At 42.3% G+C, this 24,607-nt stretch overlaps 2 protein-coding genes across 2 annotated transcripts in view; one reads left to right on the top strand and one right to left on the bottom strand.

Annotated features, from left to right (window-relative positions):
• The window catches only part of UTP6 (UTP6 small subunit processome component), a 38,539-nt gene extending 28,743 nt beyond the window's left edge, over positions 1 to 9,796 (bottom strand). Inside the window, exons 1-8 of the mRNA XM_068261485.1 lie at positions 9,641 to 9,796; positions 7,926 to 8,010; positions 7,790 to 7,831; positions 5,750 to 5,842; positions 4,559 to 4,606; positions 4,194 to 4,257; positions 3,352 to 3,470; positions 1,879 to 1,956 (exon numbers count right to left, since the gene is read on the bottom strand). Coding sequence (XP_068117586.1) covers positions 1,879 to 1,956; positions 3,352 to 3,470; positions 4,194 to 4,257; positions 4,559 to 4,606; positions 5,750 to 5,842; positions 7,790 to 7,831; positions 7,926 to 8,010; positions 9,641 to 9,732 — 621 coding nt within the window. The 5' untranslated portion in view covers positions 9,733 to 9,796. The remainder of the gene's footprint in view (positions 1 to 1,878; positions 1,957 to 3,351; positions 3,471 to 4,193; positions 4,258 to 4,558; positions 4,607 to 5,749; positions 5,843 to 7,789; positions 7,832 to 7,925; positions 8,011 to 9,640) is intronic.
• Positions 9,797 to 9,827: 31 nt separating this feature from the next.
• Positions 9,828 to 24,607, top strand: part of POLR2C (RNA polymerase II subunit C) — a 105,815-nt gene continuing 91,035 nt past the window's right edge. Inside the window, exon 1 of the mRNA XM_068261486.1 lies at positions 9,828 to 9,971. Coding sequence (XP_068117587.1) covers positions 9,886 to 9,971 — 86 coding nt within the window. The 5' untranslated portion in view covers positions 9,828 to 9,885. The remainder of the gene's footprint in view (positions 9,972 to 24,607) is intronic.

Raw genomic sequence — 24,607 nt, 5'->3', positions numbered from 1 at the left:
TTGAAAGGAGGTGACAAGGAGTAGGAGACACAGTTCCAACTGTCCTGTGTCCTGATCACCCCTCCCAGCTGCGTGCGCTAGGCTTCAAATCTCAAATTTAAAAAAAAAAAAAAAAAAAAAAAATCATGCTTTGCACAGCATCAGGGGAAAAATGCCCGGGCAGTTCTCTTCTGTGCAGCTAAAAATGAGGCTTGGGTAAGAAAAAAAGTTCTGATGCTGTGAAACTGTTAAAGAAACACCAAGCCTTTTCAGTTCTGCTGAGTAGATTTTTAGTCTGGAGGTTAACATTAAGGCTGCTTACACACCAAGACGTTACAGGCGCACATTAGTGCGCCTGTAACGCTCCCCCAACGCACAGCAATGTAACACAAGTGGGCTGTTCACACAGCCCACGTTGCGTTACATGTAATGCTGCACGTTCTCTGCAAAGTGCAGCATGCTACGGCGTTGGAGCGGCTATAGCCGCGTTAGACTGTTTGCACATGCGCAGTGGGGGGCGGAGAGGAGGCGGGGAGAGCCAGCTACAGTAGCCGCGCACATGGCTACTTAATATTCACTGCACTGGCAGCAGCTGATTGGCCGGCGGGACCACGTGATGCGGAGTGTCTCGCTCCGCATCACGTGGTCCCGCTGGCCAATCAGCGCCACTCTGGGAGACATTATAGGAATTGAGCCGCCTAACGCGGCTCACTCTACCGTCGGCTCTTGCAGCACCATACGTTGTGTTAGGTGCACGTTATGCGACCTTAACGTGGCACCTAACACGTCTTGGTGTGCAAGAAGCCTTAGGGGAAAAGGGGCATACATATAATTAAGCTGCCGGGAGAATTGGGCGCAGGGTAAAGCCGAAGTTAGGCAAAGGCACGCAAACCAGGTAAAATGAAGATAAAAATTGGAGGACAGATTTTAGGAAAAAAAAAAAAAAAAAAAAAAAAAAAAAAGAGGAGGTTGCATATATTTTTCAGGCACTAAATCATTTGTAGGCAATTTTTTTTTTTTTACATTTGGATGGTACCACCCCCTCTAACATCATCTCAGCCCATAAACAGTGTGACAGAAATGAGCTTTAAGGCTGGTTTCACAGTGGGACATTACAGGCGCACGTTAGAGCAGCCTGTAACGCACCCCACCACACAGCAATGAAAAATCAATGGGCTGTTCACAGTGCCCACGTTGCGTTACTTAGTAACGCTGCGCCATAAGACAACGTACTGCATGCAGTACTTTATAAGCGGCAGAGCCGCATTACACTGCGTGCACATGCTCAGTAATGTTGGGGAGGAGCAGAGAGCGGCCAGGCACATGGCTAATTAATATTCACTGCACTCAGTGACGTGCAGTGTTTACTTCCTGGAGCGGCCGCTCTGTGCGGCGATTGGCCGGGCGGGACCATGTGATGCCGCATGCGTCCAAGAGTACGCATCACGGACGCCAGAGTGAGCTGCACAACGCGGCTCACTCTGACGTCCACATCAGAGAGCACCAGGCGTTGCGTTAGGGGCATGTTATGCGAACATAACGTCCCCTAAAACGCAACGTCTTACTGTGAAACCAGCCTCACTGAGACAAGGTTGTCCTTTGAGACCTATATGATAGGAGTGTGCAGTCTTGCCCTGCCCACTTATATGCCAAGATAATTCTCTGTTCACCTAGGCCACTCCCAGTACAGCCCGCCTACAACTCAGTGGATTTATCATTGTGTTATTGTGTTGCTGCCAAAACTGATCACAAGACCAGAACTTCTAATCACCTTCAGACATTAGAGGTTATTTCTAGCACAGGAGATAATGATTTACAAGCAAAAGGGATTGTAGAGCTACTGGAATGCTGGCTTCATACAGGCCAGAGCACAACAGACCAAACGCACAATAGTCTTACAATGTCCATCTTTGCGTTGTCCAGCTCCTCCTTCTCCTTCCTCTGTTTCTCTGCATTCATTAGCTCCATCCGGAAATACTACAAGAGAACAACAAAAGCTCACTTACATGTCATTTATACAGCGTAATACGCACAAGCCCCAGTAGGCGTCTCACACAGGCTGCAATATACAGAGTCTGTGCTGCAGACTAGTGGGGCTGATTTACAGAAGTAGGCCATACATGGATTTCCACTCAATTTTCCAACACTTTTCTCCCTGGAATTTATTTAAAGCCCCTTGCACACCGCGTTATAAATCGCCGCAGTGCCGAAGCAAAGACTGCCATTTTTTTCACTGTTTATAAAAAACAAAACCAAAAAAACCCAATTAATGTTACCTTGGTGCATCTGTTTTGAATGCAAGATGTGTATCCAGCCTAGAGGCCTGTGTGGGTCTAATTTTACAGACCTTCACCCGCAGTCCAGCCTGCTTTCTGGTGAATCTGGTACTCGCAGCCCCGCAACCCGATTAAGTCAAAATGGTTACCCGAATCACATTTCGGATAACCCGCAGGTACCCGACCTGATGCCATGTGTGAGACTAATTTTTCAGACCTGCACCCCCGCTACCCGCACCCCACAAATTGCTTTTTGGTGAATCTGGTACCCGCACCTCCGCTACCGACTAAATCTAAATGGGTACCGGACCCCAACCCACATTTCGGGGGGGGGGGGGGGGGGAAACCCGTGGGTACCCGACCTGATGCAGACCTCTAATCCAACCTATAATTAGGCTCTGCATGCTGTTAGGTATTCAGATGCAGCTCGTTTTGGGAAGTGCTGCCACTTCTCCCTGCTGACATTGTAAAAGGTATGGATTCAAGTGATCGATTTTGCAGGGAATTGAATGGGGGAAAAAAAATTAAAATATATGCCTGTGCGAGTAGGGCCGTGCCTGCGCACTAAGCCATGCATACATACAGGCATGACCATTCTCACATAGGCACAGTATGGCCGTGTTTGTACACTGTGTGGAGCGCAGCCATATATTCGATAAGCTCTTGCCGGATATGTTTCAGGTGGAGGCCAGGAGGACATGGGAAGAGGCTTCCCTTTTCTTAAAGGGGGAACTGTAGCGAGAGGGATATGGAAGCTGCCATATTTATAACCTTTAAGCAATACCAGTTGCCTGGCTGTCCTGCTGATCCTCTGCCTCTAATACTATTAGCCATAGCCCCTGAACATGCATGCAGCAGATCAGGTGTTTCAGACTTTAAAGTCAGATCTGACAAGATTAGCTGCATGCTTGTTTCTGGTGTTATTCAGATACTACTGCAGAGAAATAGACCAGCAGGGCTGCCAGGCAACTGGTATTTATTAAAAGGAAATAAATATGGCAGCCTACGTATACCTCTTACTTCAGTTCCCCTTTAAGTATCTAGTTTTTGGGTTTCTTTTTTCATACTGCCTTGTGTACCAGGAAGACACACCCACCTCTTGGTACAGTTTGGCGGAGTCTGGGTGAAAGCGCAGGGCCCGCAGGAAGAGGTGTCTGGAACTTTCCGCTGACAGCTGATCCTCAAATTCCCACTTAGCAGCCATAATCCAGAGACCTGACAAGAGGAGGAAATGAGGTTATGAAGTGACTGCCTCTGCCGCACATACTGGCAGCTGGAAGACGGAGGCTCAGGGGTTAATAAAACATCTGGGTGACAACAGTAAAAAAAAAAAAAAATAATCATAATGCAAGAGACTGGAACATGGTTCTCAGCTCAGCAGACTTGTGTGATTCCAGCCAGGAACTCCGTCTGCTTCCGCTCCATATGCATAGGTATTAAAAGGACATCTAAAACAGACATCTAAAGTAAATAGTGGCGGCCATATTTATTTCCCTTTAAACAATACCAGTTCCCTGGCAGTCCTGCTGCTCATTCTGTCATCAGTAGTGTCAGAATCACACACCTAAAACAAGCATGCAGCTAATTCAGTCACACTTCTATCACATCACCTGATCTGCTGCATGCTTGTTCAGGGGCTGTGACTAAAAGAATTAGAGGCAGAATGATCAGCAGGGCTGCCAGGCAACTGGCACTGTGTAAAAGGAAATAAATATGGCAGCCTCCATATCCCTCTCACTCATACCTCATACACCCAGGAATGAAGTGATCTATGTCTGTACACAGCTTTACTGAAGACTACAGTGCCATGTACGATAATGATAATTTGTGATGCAAGACAGGAAGTCTGATGTGCAGAGAAAACAAACTCCCAAACATACGCAATGCAGCACGCCGGACCTGCCTACAGTCTCTCAGTCACAGCGCGGTCTCACGTACCTGGTTTATCCGGGTGGATGGCCAACAAAGAGGAGAATATTTTACTGAGCTGGACTTTGAAGTTCTGAAAACAGACAAGCAGATATTGTTGAGGAATAACCCCGGAGAGTGAGGGGTAAATGAAGAGAACCTGTCAGGACGGCTGGTGCATGCTACAACTGAGGGTACTCTGCAGCAGAGGAAGCTTCACATTCCTCCATAATCCAGGTAACGGTGCCGGCACCAATTAGCAGCACCCCTTGTAGCATCATACAGTGATAGGATCATTCTGAGGGGACAGAAGTGCTGGATGGAAGCATCTACTGTGACAAGACACAGCCACCCGACAGGTTCTGCGTCTTTAATACAACCATAAGAAAACATACCCATTTTTTACAGAAAGCAACATGAGACATCCAGAGCTGCAGGTCATCCTGAAAAACAAACACACAGAAATGACATAAGGAACCACAAAGCAGACGTGTAGTACCTGGGGGGAAATAGCAGGTGCACTGCATACACAGCAGATCAGACTAACCATACCCAGAACTAAGGACAGGGAAACAATTCACCCTGTATTAAAACTCCTATTGACCAGGAAAGAGAAATGTACAGGGGTGGATCATAATCCAGAACTCTTCATTAACTGGCAGTTGATAAATTCACACAGCTGCCGGTTCATAAATTACCAGTTCTCGATTTGGATAAGTCCGGAGTGATTTGTTAATAGTCATCAGTAGGGATGATCAATGATATGCAAATACTTCAGGGTTGATGCTTGTAAAAACAAAACAGAGGACACCAAGAGCCCAATAGTGCAATATTGTCTGGTAAGCTCAATATATAAAATAATGTCAATGTTCTTATACTCACAAAGGTGGGTTACCATCAGGCAACCACTTGACAGGCAGGTGGGGAGTATTAGTACCTGACCCCACTCAGGTATAAACGTCGCTCTCTGTAGATAGGAAAATGGGGAAAGAACCCCTCCACCAGGGGTGGACTTAACCGTGCTGTAATATGTACGAACAGAGGAGCCAAGCAGAGTAAAACAAGGTTCTAAAAATGATAAAAAGAGGGAGGTCGAGGTGGACTTACCTCCCTCTGGTAGTGGACATATACTCAAATGCAGAGTAAAAAAATATACAATTTATTCACAGCTCCATTAAATCGCAGTCAACAGTCCCACTTCATCAGGCAGTACAGGAGCATATAAAACTGGTTCAGGTCCATAAAGCGTGTGAGCGCCTCTGTGACACCTGAACCACTTTTATATGCTCCTGTACTGCCTGATGAAGCGGGACTGTTGACTGCGAAACGCGTTGCAATTTTATGGAGCTGTGAATAAATTGTATATTTTTTACTGTACTTTCAGGGTTGATGCAAACTTTTATGCAAATATAGGCAGATTCAAAATGGACCAATCAATTTAAACTGATTGGTCCATTTTAAAACTGCACATATTTGCATAAAAATGTGCATAAACAGGAGTATTTGCATCTCTCTGATCATCCCTAGTAATTAGCATACTGGATGAATATTTTGTTCATCAATATCCAGAACTTCAAGACACCCACCTTCCACTTGTTGGTGGCCCGGCCAAACAGCTGGTGGATTCTCTGTACAATGACGTATTCAATCTCATCCTTCTTGAACGAGTAGCCAATCCGCTGAGGAGAGAGCACAGAATAGATCTATTCTCATGCGTTACATAGTCCCATTGCCCTCTGATACGGATCATTCACAGATATTTTACAGCTACAAGCAGCTAAAGGCAATGCCGAGATACAGTGAGCCATCACATCTGTAATACTGTCCAGCCAGTCCTGAGAGTCAGGTAACTCTGCCAGACATCAAAGCCAGCTCCTCGATCACTGCAATTATATAAAACTTGGTCATGGACACTCCAAGCCTGCTGACTGAACTGCCAAAGAGAAGCGGCACTCTGCTGAGGTCATCAATCTGCTCTCTCCTCCTGTCAGCAAAGCCCGAATCAAGATGTACATGCACACGCTAGGTTCTCATTCTTAGTGGTGATGATTCCTGATCATCTTTAGTGAAAATGTAATATCGCTCATCTGTCCTATAGTGTGTAAACAAGACAGAAAAGTTTCTGCTGTACAAAGGGGGAAGAACAGAACCATCTTATTTACTTGCTTACTAAATATTTAATCACAAGTCTACAGGTGCCCATCCACCTAGCAAAGTATGGGCAGATTGACCAAGAAATAGATCTCTCTCGGATCGTCGTGATATGAGAGAGATCTAATCTGTCGCCTGTCCATACACTGCAGGCCAATTTCCAATCGATTTCAGAATAAAATCTCTTGGATTCGGGCTTGTCATGCTGCATCCACTGCACCCCCCCCAAGTACAATGTGCACCCCAGTGCCCCGTGCAGTATACTTCATCTGTCAGTTTGTGCCGCTGGCTCCGCCCTCCATCCATACACGTGCCCAGCGTGGTTGCCGGCGTCACATGGGTGCATGTGTGACATCACACACACGCGCACATATACAACGGCAACCACATGGGGCGCATGTATGGACAGAGTGAGGAACCAGCGGCACACACTGACAGATGAAGTATACTGCTTGGGGCACTTTGTCACGGGTCCTGATATCACACACAGTAACCACTGCGCACCCAATCGAGCATGCCGGCCATACTTCTTGCAGCATGTCCCATCCATACATGTGACCAATTTCAGCCTGAAATTTGTCGCATCATTGATCGAGCATGCTCTTGGCAGCACAGATTTTCATCCAAGCCGATTATAATAATCAGTTGCCAAGTCGCCTGGTATGGTCACCGTAAAAAGGTGCCCACACACTAGCCAATAGCCACTAGATAGCCTTGGGGTCAATCACTGGAATAGTGAACTGTCCTGCAGCCGGCAATTATATTAGTCAGATTCAGCGAGGCATAAATATGCATCAAAATTACATCAGAGCAGTCTTATAGGGTGTTTTCTTCCTACTATGTTTAAGGTTTTAAAAGCAAAAATGTATAGTATAATCCCATTTTAAGATGTAAAAAAATAAAAAATCCAACTGCACTTTCTAAAGTGGGTGAAAAGCAACATCAACAAATAAAAAGCCCCCCTTCTGAGAACATCTCTACCAAGTGCAATTATGTTTTTTGAGGGCACCTGTACTTTGCAGGGTTTTGATCATTACAACCCGCAGATGACCGTGCGATCGGAATGCAACGCATACGTTCGCACGCAATCTGCGTTTGTATGCGTTGGGTGGCTGATCCCATTCCCATGTAGTAGTGTTTGATAAAAAAGTGTGTAGCATGCGGTTGTGGACCACAACACATATAATGTAAATATCATACAGTGCAGTCTATGCACTTCTGATATTCCTGCATGTCTGCCTCTCCGCACAAAATACGGACGGCAACATGTGCAGTGTGAACGAGGCCTAAAGGAAATCCTGGTGATTACAATCAATCAGTAGCACTCTTACATGCTCTCGCTTATCCTAGAACCAGCAGCGTGAGCAGAGGAATGTGTGCGAAGAAAGACACTGCCCTACAACACACACTTCACACATGAGGCCGAAAGTGGCAGAATGAGTCCAAAACAATGTATAGGTGAAAATGAGCTTTACCTGCCGCCTCTTCTTCAGCAGCTCGAGGAAGTTGATTTCATACTGCAGAGACAAAAGCAGTTATTACAAGGTATGTATCAAACGTCTCACCCTGGGTGCAATCTCAAATGATATACAATGTGATAAAGTTTGGTACCTGTACATAACCAATAAAGTCCTCCTTTTCCACTGTCCTCCTCTTCAGCTTATATTCCAATGCTGTTCTTTTTTTTATGACGGATCTAAAAACACAACCGGGAGCAGAGAAGTGAGGAGGTGGGGCTAAAGAGTGGAAGGGGAGGAGTCTACACTGTCTGTGGAGACACAAGAAGGGGCACTGTCATTTTAATGATGGTGGGAGAGCATTCCTGCTGGCAGGACCCACGCTCATTGAAGTGGAGAGATCATTCCATAGGGAACTGCTATGCTCTGCCTCTGATAGCGAGAGGAGACCCCAAATTCTAAAGAGATCTATGCTCTGCCACCAGTCTTGGGAGATGTAGAAGGCTGAATCTAGGCCTGAACGATTTTAGGAAGAGATTGAATTGAGCGATTTCTATCAGAAATCACGATTTTGATTTGATTCACTGGGGTGAGAAGAGACAGGACAAGGGGTGTGGGGTGAGAAGAGACAGGATAAGGGGTGTGGGGTGAGAAGAGACAGAACTTGGGGTGTGGGGTGAGAAGAGACAGAACTTGGGGTGTGGGGTGAGAAGAGACAGAACTTGGGGTGTGGGGTGAGAAGAGACAGAACAAGGGGTGAGAAGAGACAGAACAAGGGGTGTGGGGTGAGAAGAGAGAACAAGGGGTGTGGGGTGAGAAAAGACAGAACTTGGGGTGTGGGGTGAGAAGAGACAGAACTTGGGGTGTGGGGTGAGAAGAGACAGAACTTGGGGTGTGGGGTGAGAAGAGACAGAACTTGGGGTGTGGGGTGAGAAGAGACAGGACACGGGGTGTGGAGTCAGAAGAGACAGGACTTGGAGTGTGGGGTGAGAAGAGACAGGACTTGGGGTGTGGGGTGAGAAGAGACAGGACACGGGGTGTGGAGTCAGAAGAGACAGGATTTGGAGTGTGGGGTGAGAAGAGACAGGACACGGGGTGTGGAGTCAGAAGAGACAGGATTTGGAGTGTGGGGTGAGAAGAGACAGAACTTGGGGTGTGGGGTGAGAAGAGACAGAACTTGGGGTGTGGGGTGAGAAGAGACAGGACACAGGGTGTGGAGTCAGAAGAGACAGGACTTGGAGTGTGGGGTGAGAAGAGACAGGACTTGGGGTGTGGGGTCAGGGGAGACAGCAGGTGGCTGGAGGGGTATAGAGATTTGAAAGTGGAGGAGGGGTTTGGGCTCAGGAGAGAGCAGGTGGATGGAAGGTGATGAGGGGTTTGTGCTGTGGGGCTCAGATCTTGGGGTTCAGGAGACAGCAGTAGATGGATGGAGGAGGGTTGTGGACATTAGGAAGGTAATGAGAGGGTTTGGGCTGAGCTCTGACCTGACCTCCCCCCGGGGTGAGGAGGGGGTGCGGGGTCAGGAGATGCAGGACTTGGGCTCAGGATAGATGGAGTGTGTCTGGAGGGGTATGAGGGGGTGTGGGAGTCAGGAGAGAGAGAGCAGTAGATGGATGGAGGGGTGTGGAGGTTAGTAAGGAATGGGGGGCTCAGGGGAGACAGTGGGTGGATGGAGGGTAAGTAGGTAGTTGTAGGCCGAGCTCTGACCTGACCTCCCCAGGGGGTGAGGAGGGGGTGTGGGGTCAGGAGAGGCAGGACTTGGGCTCGGGATAGATGGTGGGTGGCTGGAGGGATATGAGGGGATGTGGGGCTCAGGGGAGACAGTGGGTGGCTGGAGGGTAAGTAGGTAGTTTTAGGCCGAGCTCTGACCTGACCTCCCCCCGGCTGAGGAGTCCGACCCTCTCCAGCTGCTCTAGTTCGGGGATCTGATCCTCCACCCGGCGCTGCACAAACTCTGCCATGCTGCAGCTCTGTGGGGGGACACGTGACTCCTGCTGACCCCGCCCCTTCCTGCTCTTCCCTCCACTGCCTGCTCGCTTCCGGGTCCTCTCTATCCCATCACTTCCGGTTCCTAGGCAGCTCTCTCATGCCGGTTTCCGGTCTGGGTGAACAAGATGCCGTACGCCAATCAGCCGACCGTCCGCATCACCGAGCTGAGCGACGAGAACGTCAAATTCATCGTCGAGAACACCGACCTGGCGTAAGAGCGCCGCCCGCCCCCCCTACACGAGGCCTGCTGGGGTCTGCCTGTCCCATTCCTGAGTCCCCTATCACACCAAGAGGACCTGTCTGCAGAGCTGTGTGCCCCCCTGTACCCCCGCACGCATAGGGGTCCCGTCTGCAGTCACTGTACCACTGACATCTTCTGCAGCACATTACAGAGTACATAGTCATGTCACTGACTGTCCTCAGAGGAGCTCACACTCTAATCCTACCATAGTCATAGTCTAATGTCCTACCATATTATTATTATGTATTTATATAGCACTGACATCTTCTGCAGCACTGTACAGAGTACATAGTCATGTCACTGACTGTCCTCAGAGGAGCTCACACTCTAAACCTACCATAGTCATAGTCTAATGTCCTACCAGATTATTATTATGTATTTATATAGCACTGACATCTCCTGCAGCACATTACAGAGTACATAGTCATGTCACTGACTGTCCTCAGAGGAGCTCACACTCTAATCCTACCATAGTCATAGTCTAATGTCCTACCATATTATTATTATGTATTTATATAGCACTGACATCTTCTGCAGCACATTACAGAGTACATAGTCATGTCACTGACTGTCCTCAGAGGAGCTCACAATCTAATCCTACCATAGTCATAGTCTAATACTATACCATATTATTATTATGTATTTATATAGCACTGACATCTCCTGCAGCACTGTACAGAGTACATAGTCATGTCACTGACTGTCCTCAGAGGAGCTCACACTCTAATCCTACCATAGTCATAGTCTAATGTCCCACCAGATTATTATTATGTATTTATATAGCACTGACATCTCCTGCAGCACATTACAGAGTACATAGTCATGTCACTGACTGTCCTCAGAGGAGCTCACACTCTAATCCTATCATAGTCTAATGTCCTACCATATTATTATTATGTATTTATATAGCACTGACATCTTCTGCAGCACATTACAGAGTACATAGTCATGTCACTGACTGTCCTCAGAGGAGCTCACAATCTAATCCTACCATAGTCATAGTGTAATGTCCTACCATATTATTATTATGTATTTATATAGCACTGACATCTTCTGCAGCACATTACAGAGTACATAGTCATGTCACTGACTGTCCTCAGAGGAGCTCACACTCTAAACCTACCATAGTCATAGTCTAATGTCCTACCAGATTATTATTATGTATTTATATAGCACTGACATCTCCTGCAGCACATTACAGAGCACATAGTCATGTCACTGACTGTCCTCAGAGGAGCTCACACTCTAATCCTACCATAGTCATAGTCTAATGTCCTACCATATTATTATTATGTATTTATATAGCACTGACATCTTCTGCAGCACTTTACAGAGTACATAGTCATGTCACTGACTGTCCTCAGAGGAGCTCACACTCTAATCCTACCATAGTCATAGCCTAATGTCCTCCCATATTATTATTATGTATTTATATAGCACTGACATCTTCTGCAGCACATTACAGAGTACATAGTCATGTCACTGACTGTCCTCAGAGGAGCTCACACTCTAATCCTACCATAGTCATAGTCTAATGTCCCACCAGATTATTATTATGTATTTATATAGCACTGACATCTCCTGCAGCACATTACAGAGTACATAGTCATGTCACTGACTGTCCTCAGAGGAGCTCACACTCTAATCCTATCATAGTCTAATGTCCTACCATATTATTATTATGTATTTATATAGCACTGACATCTTCTGCAGCACATTACAGAGTACATAGTCATGTCACTGACTGTCCTCAGAGGAGCTCACAATCTAATCCTACCATAGTCATAGTGTAATGTCCTACCATATTATTATTATGTATTTATATAGCACTGACATCTTCTGCAGCACATTACAGAGTACATAGTCATGTCACTGACTGTCCTCAGAGGAGCTCACACTCTAAACCTACCATAGTCATAGTCTAATGTCCTACCAGATTATTATTATGTATTTATATAGCACTGACATCTCCTGCAGCACATTACAGAGCACATAGTCATGTCACTGACTGTCCTCAGAGGAGCTCACACTCTAATCCTACCATAGTCATAGTCTAATGTCCTACCATATTATTATTATGTATTTATATAGCACTGACATCTTCTGCAGCACTTTACAGAGTACATAGTCATGTCACTGACTGTCCTCAGAGGAGCTCACACTCTAATCCTACCATAGTCATAGCCTAATGTCCTCCCATATTATTATTATGTATTTATATAGCACTGACATCTTCTGCAGCACATTACAGAGTACATAGTCATGTCACTGACTGTCCTCAGAGGAGCTCACAATCTAATCCTACCATAGTCATAGTCTAATACTATACCATATTATTATTATGTATTTATATAGCACTGACATCTTCTGCTGCACATTACAGAGTACATAGTCATGTCACTGACTGTCTTCAGAGGAGCTCACAATCTAATCCTACCATAGTCATAGTGTAATGTCCTACCATATTATTATTATGTATTTATATAGCACTGACATCTTCTGCAGCACATTACAGAGTACATAGTCATGTCACTGACTGTCCTCAGAGGAGCTCACACTCTAATCCTACCATAGTCATAGTGTAATGTCCTACCATATTATTATTATGTATTTATATAGCACTGACATCTTCTGCAGCACATTACAGAGTACATAGTCATGTCACTGACTGTCCTCAGAGGAGCTCACAATCTAATCCTACCATAGTCATAGTCTAATACTATACCATATTATTATTATGTATTTATATAGCACTGACATCATCTGCAGCACATTACAGAGTACATAGTCATGTCACTGACTGTCCTCAGAGGAGCTCACAGTCTAATCCTACCATAGTCATAGTGTAATGTCCTACCATATTATTATATATTTATATAGCACTGACATCTCCTGCAGCACATTACAGAGTACATAGTCGTGTCACTGACTGTCCTCAGAGGAGCTCACACTCTAATCATACCATAGTCATAGTCTAATGTCCTACCATATTATTATGTATTTATATAGCACTGACATCTTCTGCAGCACATTACAGAGTACATAGTCATCTCACTGACTGTCCTCAAAACAGCTCACACTCTAATCCTACCATAGTCATAGTCTAATGTCCTACCATATTATTATTATGTATTTATATAGCACTGACATCTCCTGCAGCACATTACAGAGTACATAGTCATGTCACTGACTGTCCTCAGAGGAGCTCACACTCTAATCCTACCATAGTCATAGTCTAATGTCCTACCAGATTATTATTATGTATTTATATAGCACTGACATCTCCTGCAGCACATTACAGAGTACATAGTCATGTCACTGACTGTCCTCAGAGGAGCTCACAATCTAATCCTACCATAGTCATAGTCTAATACTATACCATATTATTATTATGTATTTATATAGCACTGACATCTCCTGCAGCACTGTACAGAGTACATAGTCATGTCACTGACTGTCCTCAGAGGAGCTCACACTCTAATCCTACCATAGTCATAGTCTAATGTCCCACCAGATTATTATTATGTATTTATATAGCACTGACATCTCCTGCAGCACATTACAGAGTACATAGTCATGTCACTGACTGTCCTCAGAGGAGCTCACACTCTAATCCTATCATAGTCTAATGTCCTACCATATTATTATTATGTATTTATATAGCACTGACATCTTCTGCAGCACATTACAGAGTACATAGTCATGTCACTGACTGTCCTCAGAGGAGCTCACAATCTAATCCTACCATAGTCATAGTGTAATGTCCTACCATATTATTATTATGTATTTATATAGCACTGACATCTTCTGCAGCACATTACAGAGTACATAGTCATGTCACTGACTGTCCTCAGAGGAGCTCACACTCTAAACCTACCATAGTCATAGTCTAATGTCCTACCAGATTATTATTATGTATTTATATAGCACTGACATCTCCTGCAGCACATTACAGAGCACATAGTCATGTCACTGACTGTCCTCAGAGGAGCTCACACTCTAATCCTACCATAGTCATAGTCTAATGTCCTACCATATTATTATTATGTATTTATATAGCACTGACATCTTCTGCAGCACTTTACAGAGTACATAGTCATGTCACTGACTGTCCTCAGAGGAGCTCACACTCTAATCCTACCATAGTCATAGCCTAATGTCCTCCCATATTATTATTATGTATTTATATAGCACTGACATCTTCTGCAGCACATTACAGAGTACATAGTCATGTCACTGACTGTCCTCAGAGGAGCTCACACTCTAATCCTACCATAGTCATAGTCTAATGTCCCACCAGATTATTATTATGTATTTATATAGCACTGACATCTCCTGCAGCACATTACAGAGTACATAGTCATGTCACTGACTGTCCTCAGAGGAGCTCACACTCTAATCCTATCATAGTCTAATGTCCTACCATATTATTATTATGTATTTATATAGCACTGACATCTTCTGCAGCACATTACAGAGTACATAGTCATGTCACTGACTGTCCTCAGAGGAGCTCACAATCTAATCCTACCATAGTCATAGTGTAATGTCCTACCATATTATTATTATGTATTTATATAGCACTGACATCTTCTGCAGCACATTACAGAGTACATAGTCATGTCACTGACTGTCCTCAGAGGAGCTCACACTCTAAACCTACCATAGTCATAGTCTAATGTCCTACCAGATTATTATTATGTATTTATATAGCACTGACATCTCCTGCAGCACATTACAGAGCACATAGTCATGTCACTGACTGTCCTCAGAGGAGCTCACACTCTAATCCTACCATAGTCATAGTCTAATGTCCTACCATATTATTATTATGTATTTATATAGCACTGACATCTTCTGCAGCACTTTACAGAGTACATAGTCATGTCACTGACTGTCCTCAGAGGAGCTCACACTCTAATCCTACCATAGTCATAGCCTAATGTCCTCCCATATTATTATTATGTATTTATATAGCACTGACATCTTCTGCAGCACATTACAGAGTACATAGTCATGTCACTGACTGTCCTCAGAGGAGCTCACACTCTAAACCTACCATAGTCATAGTCTAATGTCCTACCAGATTATTATTATGTATTTATATAGCACTGACATCTCCTGCAGCACATTACAGAGCACATAGTCATGTCACTGACTGTCCTCAGAGGAGCTCACACTCTAATCCTATCATAGTCTAATGTCCTACCATATTATTATTATGTATTTATATAGCACTGACATCTTCTGCAGCACATTACAGAGTACATAGTCATGTCACTGACTGTCCTCAGAGGAGCTCACAATCTAATCCTACCATAGTCATAGTGTAATGTCCTACCATATTATTATTATGTATTTATATAGCACTGACATCTTCTGCAGCACATTACAGAGTACATAGTCATGTCACTGACTGTCCTCAGAGGAGCTCACACTCTAAACCTACCATAGTCATAGTCTAATGTCCTACCAGATTATTATTATGTATTTATATAGCACTGACATCTCCTGCAGCACATTACAGAGCACATAGTCATGTCACTGACTGTCCTCAGAGGAGCTCACACTCTAATCCTACCATAGTCATAGTCTAATGTCCTACCATATTATTATTATGTATTTATATAGCACTGACATCTTCTGCAGCACTTTACAGAGTACATAGTCATGTCACTGACTGTCCTCAGAGGAGCTCACACTCTAATCCTACCATAGTCATAGCCTAATGTCCTCCCATATTATTATTATGTATTTATATAGCACTGACATCTTCTGCAGCACATTACAGAGTACATAGTCATGTCACTGACTGTCCTCAGAGGAGCTCACACTCTAATCCTACCATAGTCATAGTCTAATACTATACCATATTATTATTATGTATTTATATAGCACTGACATCTTCTGCTGCACATTACAGAGTACATAGTCATGTCACTGACTGTCTTCAGAGGAGCTCACAATCTAATCCTACCATAGTCATAGTGTAATGTCCTACCATATTATTATTATGTATTTATATAGCACTGACATCTTCTGCAGCACATTACAGAGTACATAGTCATGTCACTGACTGTCCTCAGAGGAGCTCACACTCTAATCCTACCATAGTCATAGTGTAATGTCCTACCATATTATTATTATGTATTTATATAGCACTGACATCTTCTGCAGCACATTACAGAGTACATAGTCATGTCACTGACTGTCCTCAGAGGAGCTCACAATCTAATCCTACCATAGTCATAGTCTAATACTATACCATATTATTATTATGTATTTATATAGCACTGACATCTTCTGCAGCACATTACAGAGTACATAGTCATGTCACTGACTGTCCTCAGAGGAGCTCACAATCTAATCCTACCATAGTCATAGTCTAATACTATACCATATTATTATTATGTATTTATATAGCACTGACATCATCTGCAGCACATTACAGAGTACATAGTCATGTCACTGACTGTCCTCAGAGGAGCTCACAGTCTAATCCTACCATAGTCATAGTGTAATGTCCTACCATATTATTATATATTTATATAGCACTGACATCTCCTGCAGCACATTACAGAGTACATAGTCGTGTCACTGACTGTCCTCAGAGGAGCTCACACTCTAATCATACCATAGTCATAGTCTAATGTCCTACCATATTATTATGTATTTATATAGCACTGACATCTTCTGCAGCACATTACAGAGTACATAGTCATCTCACTGACTGTCCTCAAAACAGCTCACACTCTAATCCTACCATAGTCATAGTCTAATGTCCTACCATATTATTATTATGTATTTATATAGCACTGACATCTCCTGCAGCACATTACAGAGTACATAGTCATGTCACTGACTGTCCTCAGAGGAGCTCACACTCTAATCCTACCATAGTCATAGTCTAATGTCCTACCAGATTATTATTATGTATTTATATAGCACTGACATCTTCTGCAGCACATTACAGAGTACATAGTCATGTCACTGACTGTCCTCAGAGGAGCTCACAATCTAATCCTACCATAGTCATAGTCTAATGTCCTACCAGATTATTATTATGTATTTATATAGCACTGACATCTCCTGCAGCACATTACAGAGCACATAGTCATGTCACTGACTGTCCTCAGAGGAGCTCACACTCTAATCCTACCATAGTCATAGTCTAATGTCCTACCATATTATTATTATGTATTTATATAGCACTGACATCTTCTGCAGCACATTACAGAGTACATAGTCATGTCACTGACTGTCCTCAGAGGAGCTCACAATCTAATCCTACCATAGTCATAGTCTGATGTCCTACCATATTATTATGTATTTATATAGCACTGACATCTTCTGCAGCACATTACAGACTACATAGTCATGTCACTGACTGTCCTCAGAGGAGCTCACAGTCTAATCCTACCACAGTCATAGTGTAATGTCCTACCATATTATTATGTATTTATATAGCACTGACATCTTCTGCAGCACATTACAGAGTACATAGTCATGTCACTGACTGTCCCTCAGAGGAGCTCACACTCTAATCCTACCATAGTCATAGCCTAATGTCCTACCATATTATTATTATATATTTATATAGCACTGACATCTCCTCCAGCACATTACAGAGTACATAGTCATGTCACTGACTGTCCTCAGAGGAGCTCACTGTCTAATCCTACCATAGTCATAGTCTAATGTCCTACCATATTATTATGTATTTATATAGCACTGACATCTTCTGCAGCACATTACAGAGTACATAGTCATGTCACTGACTGTCCCTCAGAGGAGCTCACACTCTAATCCTACCATAGTCATAGTCTAATGTCCTACCATATTATTATGTATTTATATAGCACTGCCATCTTCTGCAGCACATTACAGAGTACATAGTCATGTCACTGACTGTCCTCAGAGGAGCTCACACTTTAATCCTACCATAGTCATAGTCTAATGTCCTACCATATTATTATTATGTATTTATATAGCACTGACATCTTCTGCAGCACATTACAGAGTACATAGTCATGTCACTGACTGTCCTCAGAGGAGCTCACACTCTAATACTACCATAGTCATAGTCTAATGTCCTACCATATTATTATGTATTTATATAGCACTGCCATCTTCTGCAGCACATTACAGAGTACATAGTCATGTCACTGACTGTCCTCAGAGGAGCTCACACTTTAATCCTACCATAGTCATAGTCTAATGTCCTACCATATTATTATTATGTATTTATATAGCACTGCCATCTTCTGCAGCACATTACAGAGTACATAGTCATGTCACTGACTGTCCTCAGAGGAGCTCACACTCTAATCCTACCATAGTCATAGTCTAATGTCCTACCATATTATTATTATGTATTTATATAGCACTGACATCTGCTGCAGCACTTTACAGAGTACATAGTCATGTCACTGACTGTCCTCAGAGGAGCTCACACTCTAATCCTACCATAGTCATAGCCTAATGTCCTCCCATATTATTATTATGTATTTATATAGCACTGACATCTTCTGCAGCACATTACAGAGTACATAGTCATGTCACTGACTGTCCTCAGAGGAGCTCACAATCTAATCCTACCATAGTCATAGTCTAATACTATACCATATTATTATTATGTATTTATATAGCACTGACATCTTCTGCTGCACATTACAGAGTACATAGTCATGTCACTGACTGTCTTCAGAGGAGCTCACAATCTAATCCTACCATAGTCATAGTGTAATGTCCTACCATATTATTATTATGTATTTATATAGCACTGACATCTTCTGCAGCACATTACAGAGTACATAGTCATGTCACTGACTGTCCTCAGAGGAGCTCACACTCTAATCCTACCATAGTCATAGTGTAATGTCCTACCATATTATTATTATGTATTTATATAGCACTGACATCTTCTGCAGCACATTACAGAGTACATAGTCATGTCACTGACTGTCCTCAGAGGAGCTCACAATCTAATCCTACCATAGTCATAGTCTAATACTATACCATATTATTATTATGTATTTATATAGCACTGACATCTTCTGCAGCACATTACAGAGTACATAGTCATGTCACTGACTGTCCTCAGAGGAGCTCACAATCTAATCCTACCATAGTCATAGTCTAATACTATACCATATTATTATTATGTATTTATATAGCACTGACATCTTCTGCAGCACATTACAGAGTACATAGTCATGTCACTGACTTTCCTCAGAGGAGCTCACAGTCTAATCCTACCATAGTCATAGTGTAATGTCCTACCATATTATTATATATTTATATAGCACTGACATCTCCTGCAGCACATTACAGAGTACATAGTCGTGTCACTGACTGTCCTCAGAGGAGCTCACACTCTAATCATACCATAGTCATAGTCTAATGTCCTACCATATTATTATGTATTTATATAGCACTGACATCTTCTGCAGCACATTACAGAGTACATAGTCATCTCACTGACTGTCCTCAAAACAGCTCACACTCTAATCCTACCATAGTCATAGTCTAATGTCCTACCATATTATTATTATGTATTTATATAGCACTGACATCTCCTGCAGCACATTACAGAGTACATAGTCATGTCACTGACTGTCCTCAGAGGAGCTCACACTCTAATCCTACCATAGTCATAGTCTAATGTCCTACCAGATTATTATTATGTATTTATATAGCACTGACATCTCCTGCAGCACATTACAGAGTACATAGTCATGTCACTGACTGTCCTCAGAGGAGCTCACAATCTAATCCTACCATAGTCATAGTCTAATACTATACCATATTATTATTATGTATTTATATAGCACTGACATCTCCTGCAGCACTGTACAGAGTACATAGTCATGTCACTGACTGTCCTCAGAGGAGCTCACACTCTAATCCTACCATAGTCATAGTCTAATGTCCCACCAGATTATTATTATGTATTTATATAGCACTGACATCTCCTGCAGCACACTACAGAGTACATAGTCATGTCACTGACTGTCCTCAGAGGAGCTCACACTCTAATCCTATCATAGTCTAATGTCCTACCATATTATTATTATGTATTTATATAGCACTGACATCTTCTGCAGCACATTACAGAGTACATAGTCATGTCACTGACTGTCCTCAGAGGAGCTCACACTCTAAACCTACCATAGTCATAGTCTAATGTCCTACCAGATTATTATTATGTATTTATATAGCACTGACATCTCCTGCAGCACATTACAGAGCACATAGTCATGTCACTGACTGTCCTCAGAGGAGCTCACACTCTAATCCTACCATAGTCATAGTCTAATGTCCTACCATATTATTATTATGTATTTATATAGCACTGACATCTTCTGCAGCACTTTACAGAGTACATAGTCATGTCACTGACTGTCCTCAGAGGAGCTCACACTCTAATCCTACCATAGTCATAGCCTAATGTCCTCCCATATTATTATTATGTATTTAAATAGCACTGACATCTTCTGCAGCACATTACAGAGTACATAGTCATGTCACTGACTGTCCTCAGAGGAGCTCACACTCTAATCCTACCATAGTCATAGTCTAATGTCCCACCAGATTATTATTATGTATTTATATAGCACTGACATCTCCTGCAGCACATTACAGAGTACATAGTCATGTCACTGACTGTCCTCAGAGGAGCTCACACTCTAATCCTATCATAGTCTAATGTCCTACCATATTATTATTATGTATTTATATAGCACTGACATCTTCTGCAGCACATTACAGAGTACATAGTCATGTCACTGACTGTCCTCAGAGGAGCTCACAATCTAATCCTACCATAGTCATAGTGTAATGTCCTACCATATTATTATTATGTATTTATATAGCACTGACATCTTCTGCAGCACATTACAGAGTACATAGTCATGTCACTGACTGTCCTCAGAGGAGCTCACACTCTAAACCTACCATAGTCATAGTCTAATGTCCTACCAGATTATTATTATGTATTTATATAGCACTGACATCTCCTGCAGCACATTACAGAGCACATAGTCATGTCACTGACTGTCCTCAGAGGAGCTCACACTCTAATCCTACCATAGTCATAGTCTAATGTCCTACCATATTATTATTATGTATTTATATAGCACTGACATCTTCTGCAGCACTTTACAGAGTACATAGTCATGTCACTGACTGTCCTCAGAGGAGCTCACACTCTAATCCTACCATAGTCATAGCCTAATGTCCTCCTATATTATTATTATGTATTTATATAGCACTGACATCTTCTGCAGCACATTACAGAGTACATAGTCATGTCACTGACTGTCCTCAGAGGAGCTCACAATCTAATCCTACCATAGTCATAGTCTAATACTATACCATATTATTATTATGTATTTATATAGCACTGACATCTTCTGCTGCACATTACAGAGTACATAGTCATGTCACTGACTGTCTTCAGAGGAGCTCACAATCTAATCCTACCATAGTCATAGTGTAATGTCCTACCATATTATTATTATGTATTTATATAGCACTGACATCTTCTGCAGCACATTACAGAGTACATAGTCATGTCACTGACTGTCCTCAGAGGAGCTCACACTCTAATCCTACCATAGTCATAGTGTAATGTCCTACCATATTATTATTATGTATTTATATAGCACTGACATCTTCTGCAGCACATTACAGAGTACATAGTCATGTCACTGACTGTCCTCAGAGGAGCTCACAATCTAATCCTACCATAGTCATAGTCTAATACTATACCATATTATTATTATGTATTTATATAGCACTGACATCATCTGCAGCACATTACAGAGTACATAGTCATGTCACTGACTGTCCTCAGAGGAGCTCACAGTCTAATCCTACCATAGTCATAGTGTAATGTCCTACCATATTATTATATATTTATATAGCACTGACATCTCCTGCAGCACATTACAGAGTACATAGTCGTGTCACTGACTGTCCTCAGAGGAGCTCACACTCTAATCATACCATAGTCATAGTCTAATGTCCTACCATATTATTATGTATTTATGTAGCACTGACATCTTCTGCAGCACATTACAGAGTACATAGTCATCTCACTGACTGTCCTCAAAACAGCTCACACTCTAATCCTACCATAGTCATAGTCTAATGTCCTACCATATTATTATTATGTATTTATATAGCACTGACATCTCCTGCAGCACATTACAGAGTACATAGTCATGTCACTGACTGTCCTCAGAGGAGCTCACACTCTAATCCTACCATAGTCATAGTCTAATGTCCTACCAGATTATTATTATGTATTTATATAGCACTGACATCTCCTGCAGCACATTACAGAGTACATAGTCATGTCACTGACTGTCCTCAGAGGAGCTCACAATCTAATCCTACCATAGTCATAGTCTAATACTATACCATATTATTATTATGTATTTATATAGCACTGACATCTCCTGCAGCACTGTACAGAGTACATAGTCATGTCACTGACTGTCCTCAGAGGAGCTCACACTCTAATCCTACCATAGTCATAGTCTAATGTCCCACCAGATTATTATTATGTATTTATATAGCACTGACATCTCCTGCAGCACATTACAGAGTACATAGTCATGTCACTGACTGTCCTCAGAGGAGCTCACACTCTAATCCTATCATAGTCTAATGTCCTACCATATTATTATTATGTATTTATATAGCACTGACATCTTCTGCAGCACATTACAGAGTACATAGTCATGTCACTGACTGTCCTCAGAGGAGCTCACAATCTAATCCTACCATAGTCATAGTGTAATGTCCTACCATATTATTATTATGTATTTATATAGCACTGACATCTTCTGCAGCACATTACAGAGTACATAGTCATGTCACTGACTGTCCTCAGAGGAGCTCACACTCTAAACCTACCATAGTCATAGTCTAATGTCCTACCAGATTATTATTATGTATTTATATAGCACTGACATCTCCTGCAGCACATTACAGAGCACATAGTCATGTCACTGACTGTCCTCAGAGGAGCTCACACTCTAATCCTACCATAGTCATAGTCTAATGTCCTACCATATTATTATTATGTATTTATATAGCACTGACATCTTCTGCAGCACTTTACAGAGTACATAGTCATGTCACTGACTGTCCTCAGAGGAGCTCACACTCTAATCCTACCATAGTCATAGCCTAATGTCCTCCCATATTATTATTATGTATTTATATAGCACTGACATCTTCTGCAGCACATTACAGAGTACATAGTCATGTCACTGACTGTCCTCAGAGGAGCTCACACTCTAATCCTACCATAGTCATAGTCTAATGTCCCACCAGATTATTATTATGTATTTATATAGCACTGACATCTCCTGCAGCACATTACAGAGTACATAGTCATGTCACTGACTGTCCTCAGAGGAGCTCACACTCTAATCCTATCATAGTCTAATGTCCTACCATATTATTATTATGTATTTATATAGCACTGACATCTTCTGCAGCACATTACAGAGTACATAGTCATGTCACTGACTGTCCTCAGAGGAGCTCACAATCTAATCCTACCATAGTCATAGTGTAATGTCCTACCATATTATTATTATGTATTTATATAGCACTGACATCTTCTGCAGCACATTACAGAGTACATAGTCATGTCACTGACTGTCCTCAGAGGAGCTCACACTCTAAACCTACCATAGTCATAGTCTAATGTCCTACCAGATTATTATTATGTATTTATATAGCACTGACATCTCCTGCAGCACATTACAGAGCACATAGTCATGTCACTGACTGTCCTCAGAGGAGCTCACACTCTAATCCTACCATAGTCATAGTCTAATGTCCTACCATATTATTATTATGTATTTATATAGCACTGACATCTTCTGCAGCACTTTACAGAGTACATAGTCATGTCACTGACTGTCCTCAGAGGAGCTCACACTCTAATCCTACCATAGTCATAGCCTAATGTCCTCCCATATTATTATTATGTATTTATATAGCACTGACATCTTCTGCAGCACATTACAGAGTACATAGTCATGTCACTGACTGTCCTCAGAGGAGCTCACAATCTAATCCTACCATAGTCATAGTCTAATACTATACCATATTATTATTATGTATTTATATAGCACTGACATCTTCTGCTGCACATTACAGAGTACATAGTCATGTCACTGACTGTCTTCAGAGGAGCTCACAATCTAATCCTACCATAGTCATAGTGTAATGTCCTACCATATTATTATTATGTATTTATATAGCACTGACATCTTCTGCAGCACATTACAGAGTACATAGTCATGTCACTGACTGTCCTCAGAGGAGCTCACACTCTAATCCTACCATAGTCATAGTGTAATGTCCTACCATATTATTATTATGTATTTATATAGCACTGACATCTTCTGCAGCACATTACAGAGTACATAGTCATGTCACTGACTGTCCTCAGAGGAGCTCACAATCTAATCCTACCATAGTCATAGTCTAATACTATACCATATTATTATTATGTATTTATATAGCACTGACATCTTCTGCAGCACATTACAGAGTACATAGTCATGTCACTGACTGTC

The sequence above is a fragment of the Hyperolius riggenbachi genome, chromosome 11, assembly GCF_040937935.1.
Source record: "Hyperolius riggenbachi isolate aHypRig1 chromosome 11, aHypRig1.pri, whole genome shotgun sequence".
Taxonomy (NCBI): Eukaryota; Metazoa; Chordata; class Amphibia; order Anura; family Hyperoliidae; genus Hyperolius; species Hyperolius riggenbachi.
The sequence above is the reverse complement of the archived record's forward strand: the minus strand, read 5'-3'. Positions and strand labels throughout refer to the sequence as shown.